General features: G+C 41.3%; 2 protein-coding genes across 3 annotated transcripts in view; both read left to right on the top strand.

Moving 5' to 3' along the window:
- Positions 1–9,630, top strand: part of CEMIP (cell migration inducing hyaluronan binding protein) — a 103,393-nt gene that overhangs the window by 22,428 nt on the left and 71,335 nt on the right. The gene's annotated exons all lie outside the window — the stretch shown is intronic.
- The window catches only part of LOC110403966 (transmembrane protein 2-like), a gene marked incomplete at its 5' end in the record, with an annotated part of 43,097 nt that overhangs the window by 22,038 nt on the left and 11,429 nt on the right, over positions 1–9,630 (top strand). The window contains one exon of the mRNA XM_021407782.1: positions 2,563–2,771. Within this exon, the coding sequence (XP_021263457.1) occupies positions 2,563–2,771 (209 nt within the window). The remainder of the gene's footprint in view (positions 1–2,562; positions 2,772–9,630) is intronic.

Below are 9,630 nucleotides of genomic sequence, written 5' to 3'. Positions count from 1 at the left end.
CTTCTTCTCCTTCTTCTTCTCCTTCTTCTTCTCCTTCTTCTTCTCCTTCTTCTTCTCCTTCTTCTTCTCCTCCTTCTCCCCAGAGAATGGGAAATGGGAAACGTGGGGTGCTGCTTTCTCTGTACCTTGGTGAGTAGGAGAAGGACCAAGACACCAAGACTGTGGTTGGAGAGCTGTGCTCAATTGATGCAGGAGGCATCTCAGCCATTGTTGCATTTAATTGTGCAGTAAGTGCACTGCAGCTACCAACTTAATATTCTGTGTTTGTTGGATACAAATATTTGAAGGAAATAACATCACTTCACAGAGATAGGACAGAAATAGTTGTATCTTACCTAGAAAGACATAAGTGAGATATTATTTTGCAGTTTCAGACTTCATTCCTACTGTTCTTTATCTAAAAATGCTGTTTTGATTGAAAATGATTAATACATTCATGAGATTTCAGGTCTGAAGGGACCTTTCTGATCACCTACACTGACCTCAGCACTACCCCATCAGTCAGGGTGGGGATAAATGGGACTGAAATGCTGTTTCTTGCATTGCACATAATCGACTTTCTAATTATGGTTTTAATGTGAAGGGAAAATAGGATTTTCCTCCTTGGTTTCGAAGATTAAAAAAAATCTTTTATCAGACTGTAAAAAATAAATTATTCTTCCTTGATCCATGAAGAGTGAGCAAATGGTCTGCTGCTTGGAGATTGGTGGGAGCAAATTACTCGATCGATGGTTTCAGCCATCAAGAAAATCTAGTGCTTAATATGGTTCTGGGATCAGCTTTAATCTCCCAGGATCTGTGTGGATACCACGCAGGTCAGGCTTTCATCACTGAAATGCCACAGGCAGGATTGCACTGATGTGAAAGGAGAAATGGACTGAATATCAAAGAAACATTCATTACCACTTCTAGATTACTTTTTGACATGAATCCCAAAATTTTCATCTGAGCATTCAGCATGAAGATGCTGAAGACAGGGGTGGAGGAGAGGTTAGGCTGAAATGGCCCATGTTTTGGAGGTACTGAGGAGCATAAACACAATGCCAGGAGCAGGTGTGAATGCAAAGGTCCTTCTGAGCACGACAATAGACCAGGGAGCTGAATTGGCAACCTCCAGAGATCTTGCAGCTTTAGTTAAACATTTTCTGAAATTTCCTGAAACATTTCCTGTTTAAACTGAGTCACAAATACACTTCTTCAGGTTAAATAACACCCATGCTGGATACATCCCCTCTGTCTTCTGTCAGATGAATTTTGCTGTGGCTAAGGCATTATGTTCCAAGGAGAAAATAATGGGAATCTGTCACTCTTGATGTTGTGGTCCACCAAAAGACAAACCAAATGTCATAGGACTATTTACTTCTTCATTGTGGGTTTGAGTCAGCAAAGCAATTCCTATTATATTTACGGATGTCTTATCATTAGTGTTACAATATACTTCTAATGAATTCTATATATAAACCAGAGAAAGACAGTCTGTTTTGCAGAGCTTTTAATCTGTGTAGGCAAGACAAAGGAATGAGAAGCTGATAGGGAGATAGGAGAGGTCAAGGTCACAAGGTCTTGTGCTGGGAGGAGGATATCCTGATGGACCTTCTCCTAGTTTTGCTTGCAGTACTAAAATCTGCTGGAAGACAGAAATTGAGTTTAAAACTAATTGTGCTGGATGTGCTCATGTAGAAGCTTATTAGAAGGCATTCTTGTTTTTGATGCAAACACATTATTCTACATTATAGAAGAGTGGAGGAAGAAGGATTACAGATGTTCTCACCTGTTGTCAGTGCATTTGGAACCTTTCAGGGAATACAAGCTGTGTGCTACATCTCTGTGTGCTGAAACCAATTTGTATGACAAGCTCTGCGTCCTCCTCTTGTGCTAGTATTTCACATGGGGGAAAGCAGGTGAACATCATGCATTCAACCTTGAAGATAACATCTGCCACATGAATTGGCCTTCATTTGAATCAGTGAAGAACAGAAAAAGCATAGGCGTTGACCTACAGGCCAAGGGCATCTGTTGGTCCCCAGACAGAGGAGCTCTGGTTGTAGTATATACAATGCTGTATTTAGTCTGTACAATCATAGAGTCAAAACACTGGATTTTAGCCCCCCAACTTTAAGCCTGTTCTGCTTCTTGAAGGTGAAGGTGTGGATTCCATTAGGTAACTGGACCTGATCCAAAGCCAGGAGAAACTGCTTAAGACTTTTCTATATTTTCAGTGGAATAAGGCTGTTTTTAAAGCACAGTAATTTGAATTAATAAGAAACAGTTACTTCGTGATATTTCATTGATTAACCTTCTCCCTTGAGAGTTTGAACAGTTAACATTTCCATAGTGCTGTACAATTCATATCTCACTTCACGGTGTCCTCTCAAATAGCTGCAGATGCTATTTCTGCTTTACCTTTTTTTTATTTGAACTGGAAATGTTTCAGTCACTTTCCAAATGTTCTGAGCTCTTCATTGGCAAAACCATTTACAGGCAACAGTGATCAAACGCACATGTTACGGCTGAGCCTGGCTATTTTAATGGACGTGTTTGTCATTTTCCTTTCACCCTCAGCTTTATATTCAGGCCAGGCGCCCTGAGAATCTGACCTTATCCATTGCCAGAGCAGCATACCACTCCCATCCCCTGCAGCTGCAAGGCGTGAACAGAGGAGCACCGTACCAGCAGTACCAGCCAGTCGTCATGCTGGAGCAGGCTTATATCATCCAGTGGGATGGCAGAGCGCCTGAGGATATCATCCTGTACCCAATCAACTTCAACAGGTACTGCCCTACGTTGTTAGAAAATGTTCTGTTTTAAAAGTTCTGGAGTTATACAGTTTTCCTAGGTTCTTTGCAACTGACCCTTTGAATGTTTTAGCGATTTGTGAGAGCACCAAAGCGAGGTGTTAATGAGTGGCACTTACTGATGCAAAGAATTGCCTCTGCTTTTTCTTTTTTCCAACTTTCTTGATGTACAGAGCTGTTTCACTTTCCAGTAAGTTTTGAAACAGAGTCCAAGTAAGTCCTGGCCTGCTGTCCCTGAAATCCCTCCAGAAGAGCCCTGGCTCTTGTTCATTTGTTTGTACTAGTTGCACATAATTTATCTCCCGTATATGTAAAATGCAGAAGTCCATCAGAATGTGCACAGAGCTTTGCATCTTCTGTAATCCAAATAACACTGCAATCACTGTTTCTTTTTTGATAACATTTTAAAGCTTTAGGATTCAGTACAACAAAATTGTAGGCTGTGCTCTATTTATTTTCCATGTTTCTTCCATCTCATCTAGCATTCTGTAAAAGCAAGGCATAGCCATTTTAGACCTGCCTTTTCCCCCTGCAATCTATTTCATTTTATATAACTTCTTTTATGGTTTCCAGTACTGGTTCAGGACCAGTGTTCCTCTTACTGTAGTGAAATTACTTGTGCTTTACATTGGTACAACTTCTAGGAGAGTCCTCTAATACATTTGGCTTAACAGTGATGTACATGGCCATGGTTGGCAAAAAATTGCTGCAAGAGATGAGAGCCACCAAAAAAATCCTTGGCCATTGTCTTGGGCTCTGCAGTTTCCGTGGCTCCTCAGTTTACTGATAACAAGGCAGTACGGGAAATGGACAACATTATACGAACAAAATCTTTCATGACTGCACACAACCGAGCCACGTGAAGGCTAAGATTTGCAAAACAAACATTAAATACTTGACATAAAAGAAGTCAGATGCACAGAGGACATGAAGAAGCATGTACCACTGGTAAATGTGGAGGATTTCCAAGTCCTTCCTGTATTATATGCCAAACCTTATACTTATTCTCTGCTTCTGTAGCAGGCTGTCACTGCCATGGTTTTAGTTTAAGAGAGTTTTGGTGAAAGCTTGAAAAAATGTGAAGTGCTCCTGAGCTGTGGAGCTGAAGAAATTTGGGGAAAACACTATTTGTAGTTCTAGCCATGAAGCCTTATGGAAATGTAGCTGAGAAAGGCAGTGTTTTCTCTTTATATATCCCCATTATGGGATATCTTTGGATAAATCTTTAAATCTTTGGATTTAGAGATCTAGATGGCTGTAGGACTATGACCAAGTCACTGGATGATCAGTGCTTGGACATTCCTGTCACAGAGGAGTGACTAGAACTAAAGCACTCTTTTCTGTATTAATGTAACTTCATGTACTTTAAGGAAATGCACAACCCATTAGTCACTCATGGATAAGCTGTTTTGCAATTATTATCTGTCTTTAAATAATTAGCTATTTCCTTGCAATTAAGAGCTAAGCCTTCTGCATCAATATAGGATGGTTACCAGTTAGTACATGCCAAAGTTTTGGCAAGTACGTGGTCTTCAATCACAGGTGCAAATTTTAAGGCCACACTGTGTGTTTGATAAAACTCAGCTTGAAGTTTAGCCCTTGTTCAAGCAGCGACTTAGCTAACTTTTACTATTGAAAACCACAGTGTGTTTGTGGTTCTCTTTGTCTTGTGTGAAACCAATTAACTTATTTGAATGGGGCAAAGGTTTGTAGACTTTTCTGATCCAGAAGCAGTTGGCAAGGTTTGTGTTTTGAAAAACTATAGAAGGGAAATACGCCATAATGAGGAAAAAATGTAATTTTACTTTTACTTCATTTCACTACAAGAAAGATATTAACTTGATAGAAAGCATTCAGAGGAGAGCACTGACACTGGTGAATGGATTGGAAAACAAGTGTTATGAGGAGTTGCTCAGGGAACGGGGGCTGTTTGTTCTAGAGCAGCAGAGGCTGAGGGGAAACCTCGCTGCTCCTTACAGCTTCCTGAAAAGAGGCTGCAGTGAGGACGTGTCAGTTCTTTTCTCAGATGACATGAGACACGATGCCAAGAAATGGCCTTAAGATTCTCTAAGGGAGGTTTAGACTGGATATCTGGAAGAATTTTTTTCATAGAAATGATGGTTAGGCGTCGGAATGGGCTGACCAGGGAGGACGATGGAGTCACCATCCCTGGAGTTGTTTAAGAGATGTGTGGACATGGCACTTAGGGACGAGTTTTAGTGGTGGGTGTGGTTGTGTTAGGTTGATAGTTAATGATCTTAAAGGTCTTTTCCAACTGAAATGGTTCAATGATTCTATGATTTAAAGCATATTGCAAGGAAATAATTGAGAATGAAATCATGATGCTACTGTGTGTCTTAAGGGTAATGGAACAACAATGGTGAAATGTCCATACTGTATGCAATAACATAGAGAAAAGTCATTCCCATGGAAGCAATTGAGGTGAAAAACAAGATTTAGGAGCTTGAAGGAAATCAAATGCCTGCTTAAGCAGTTCCATGTATGACATTTATTAAACAATGAATCTTATCATTTTTTGAATGGAAGAAATCTCAAATTGTGAAGCAGAATACTCAGAGGTAGAAAATCAGGGAAGACTTTTATCTGTCTCAAGTGGCTATTTGCTGTCTGTTCTTTTTCACTCTAAAATACCAAATAATCTGCCAAAAAATGAGCTCTTCACATAGTTATATCCATGCAAAACATATGCAATGCAAAACAAAATATGTTTGAGGAACTTCACTAGCGATACTTTGAGATTATTAATTTCAGACCTAGCTTTACCAAACAACCTAACTATTTTTAGACTTGTCATTGTAAAGTGATGGATACGTACATCCAGGATGCTGTCTTCACAGCTAGATAGCACTCATGCTTCTGGAAGGACTTTCCGTGCTGGCTAAAGGAAGGTCAGAGGGGAAATAAGGAATTTGACAGGGAGATGTGTACCAGGATTTGGACCTCTTTGGAGGTCAGGCGTAGTGCTGATGTTGGATATTTGTGTGATTAACATTTTCAGTGCTTCTGGAGTGCTGTAAAAAGAGCTAGTAAAAGCAATTCCAGTTTAAATGTTTACTAAAAGACTGGTGCACCAGGATTCCTCATGTGGGCAGGGGGCTTAGCTGAAAGCGGCAGCACTGCTTGCTGCAGCTGCCAGTCCAGTCTGGGGAGTTGTGGAATTGCTCAACTATTTGCTCAGTGGAGGAGGACAACTTTTGTTCTTTCTGCGGTGGCACCTGATGGGTTGCTGCAGTATGTGTGTCTTCTGTGCACTGATTCAAGACATGCTTGCAGAGTTTCATGCACCATGTGTGAGAACTTCACGAACAGTGGCCTCAAACTTCTCCTCCATGGGTTTCATGTTCTTGCAGGAGCAGTGTCCATCTCCTCAGAGCTGCTTCTGTGTTTTCTCTGTTCTTGTGCTTCATAGAAATATGGGAACCAGCTGTTGAGTTGAGGGCTTTGCTCAAAACTGCTGTCTATTTTGAGAAGCGCAAAGGCCCTCAGAGAGCGTCAGGATTGTTAAGTGAGGAGGGTGAGGCTGCTATGGCAGGAGGAGCACCTGGAGAACATTATTTGCTTGCAAGTAAGTGCCTCCTTTCAGGTGCTGAAAAATAGTAAAAGGATTGGCTCTTCATAGGGTAGGCAAAGTCACAAACAAAGTCCGTCGATTTAATGACACAGGCTTTGTGTGTGTGCAAATTCTCTAATTAAAGAAGAGGCTAAAGTAAATACTATTATCAAAGGCACAGTGCTGTTCAATAAATCAGCCAGGCTTATTTGTGTTATCAGCTAATCTAAAGATAAGAATTAATTCTCCCCAAAGCCCGTATCTGAAGTACAGTGTAATGAGTTGTGTTGTTGAAGTAGGCTGAAAAGTAGAGGCAATTAAATTAAACATTCCTTGCTTTTTATGAGCACAGGCAAATATCTCTATACTTGGTCTGTTGTGGCTCAGAAGAAAGAGTTTTTCCTTATTAGGGCTCTCTGCTGTGATTCAACTGAGAGAATTTCAGGGAGATGTGAGCAGGTACAAAGAGGGTATCATCTTTTACGGACAAATTGCCACAGTGCTGCAAGCAGAGTTAGGGTTAGCACAGGATTGCCCAGCTCCCTCGACCAATGCTGGCCCCAAGGAAAAGTTCATGGCAGCTTTCCCCATGCTGTCTTTGCTGGCACCCTCTCAGCTTCCCCTGGAGAGGTACAGCGAGTCTTGTAACACCAACGTTTCGTGCCTTGTTGCAGAAGTTGGATCCTTATGAGAGCTCTTCCAAAGATTTATTTGGCAGCAGAGAGCCAAATCTCTTGTCAAGAGCAAATGAAAGAGCAGATGTCCATGTGTGTGCTTGGGCACGTGTCCAGCCTTCCCCTTGTTGCGGTATTTGTGCAGGGACAGCACAGGTGCACAGTGATATCCCTGTGTTTGCTAGGCTGGTGTTCTGTACTATGGCTTGTTATCTTGTTCACAAGCAAATAATCTAATTATCTGAAAATTCAAGGGACCAGAATGAGCTTGTGTCCAAATTCTGTATTAAAAACGGGGACTTTGGGCTCTGGATGATACGTGGTCTCCAGGATGCTGTCATCCATCCAAAGGTGGAGATTTCAGTGCAAGCAGACAACTTACACAGCCCATGTCCGCACTGAAACTCCAGGGGACTGGTTATATTTGTCTTCTTTCAGGGCTGTGTAGATGGGTGTTTTCCCTATGGCTTCTTATTCATTGCCAGTCTGATTCATACTTTCAGCTACTTGTCATTTTTGTGATTAAATTCTTTAGCGATGATAAGGTTTTTAGGAAAACAAAGATAATGAGACAGGGCTAGAACGTACTTGCTTCAGATTTGCCCAGTTTATGGATATTTCCTAAACTGTTCCTTTTTCAGATTAGTTCCAAATGTGCTTTTCCTTGTGCTTTGCAGATTGACAAGTGGATAGGAAGATGAAATTAGTAGTTCAAAGTGCAGCTAACAGTTTAAGGCTGTTACTACTTCCTTGTTACTTGTACGTAACGTGAGTGCCGACCTTGATCTCCCAGATCCAGATGTAATATAAGTAACACCAGCACTATTTCCAATAATAATGAGTAAAGTGCTGCTTGGGTTTCATAGCTTGTTCCTCCTCATAACGTCTGTAATTCAGAGTTAATCATCCACACAACGCAGAGATCAGTTGAATTCCCTTATGTCTATTTCAATCACTTAAATTGCCAACAAGTGGGTGAAAGCCTCTAGACATTTAAAAAAAAATACTGAAAGAGGCTGAAACATTTGTCAGAACTCTGGGTTGCAGATTGAACCGTTTCAGTACAGCCAGGCCAATCTGGGTCCAGGCGTTGCCATATATGAGTGATCCTAAAGTCCTGCCTTTGCCTCCCGTTTGCAGCCCTTGCCGCTTTCTTTTCTCTATGGCCTGTGCTTGGCCAGGATTAACAAGGAGAGCTAATTGTTTTAGTGAATGAACTAGAGCAGTCTGAGCACCAACAAGTCCTTGGATGGCTGCAGCAAGCCAAGATGTTGGTCCATTAAGGTTGGAAAAGACCACTAAGATCATCTAGTCTAACTGTCCTCCTACAACCAATATTGCCCACTAAACCACGTTCCTAAGTACCATATCTCTGTGTTTCTTCAGTAGGAGCATATGCCAGGGCAGGAGCCCTTCTGTAATTTGTTGACCTTTGCAAAAGCCAAAATTATTATTTTTGCCTAAGAAGGCATGGAGGTAAAACACACAAAACTGTTAATGTATCTGAAGAGGTGACCTATGCCTTTGAATTTTTAATGTCATTTCCTGAATTGAGGAAAGGCATTTAAATCCCAATGCACACAACTAGTCAGCTGAACACATACCTAACTTCTTACTAGCCTCTCAGCACGGCGCCTCTTAGAGTTGTCTAGCCTTAATAACAAAATCTAGAATAAAATTGCTGCATGTTTGCCTAGTGACAGTGTTATTGGGGGGGTTTAATGGGCTTGATTTGAAGGGAGAAAACTAAAAAGGAATCTAGAAAAAGAGTAGGAGCTGCAGGGAGCCAGCAGAATATGTTGGTTGTAGATAAAGAACTTGAACCATGAGAAAGCGGTAGGGTTAGTAGCCCAGGTTCCTTGATGCCCTTTCTCCACTCTTTTCAGCACTCGTGAGATGTGTGGGTATTTCTCTCTCCATTTTCCCCACCTACGATGCTGGTTTGGGAGGTAGCTTATCTTGAGTATGGATTTTGCATCGAGGAGATTCAGCTGGGTGCTGGGCAGGTTGTTGTAGGTTGAGAGAAAAAACATCAGTATCATAATTGAGATAAAGGAACGCTGATCTTCTGTTATTTGTTCTTGAGAAGGGTTGGAGGCTGAGTGGTGGCTTTGCTGGTTTTGTCTTTTGAAGTTCAAAATTCATCCTGTGAGAGGCAAACTTGCAGAAGCAGCATGTGAGGATTTTTTGCTTGGCTCCCATGTTATGAACTGGAAAATTCTGAACTCCCATTTTTCTCGGCTCACGTAGATCTGACCAAAATGTCAGAGAGTTTGTTTTAAATAGGAGTAATAACAGTTGGGGGAGGCTGAATCACTGGATGGAAGTCTCTTGTTTTTTTCAAGCACAAGGAAAATATAAGTAATTTTCAGTTATACTCTATTGCATGCCCTCATTGGCTTGCCCCAGATTTTCATCGGTGAGATCAGGATTTGGACTGTGCACGTCCACAGTCATCAGCTACGTGACATACCATGCCAATAAACATGGTGGAGCTGTTTTTCAGAATAATATTCATCAACTTACAGGTTACCTTAGCCAAAATACAGCCAGGAATGATGTACAGCGTAACCTCCAACCCCAGCATTAG

This window comes from Numida meleagris, chromosome 9, assembly GCF_002078875.1.
Source record: "Numida meleagris isolate 19003 breed g44 Domestic line chromosome 9, NumMel1.0, whole genome shotgun sequence".
Classification (NCBI taxonomy): Eukaryota; Metazoa; Chordata; class Aves; order Galliformes; family Numididae; genus Numida; species Numida meleagris.
Note: the sequence above shows the minus strand (reverse complement) of the source record. Positions and strands in the feature narration are given on the sequence as shown.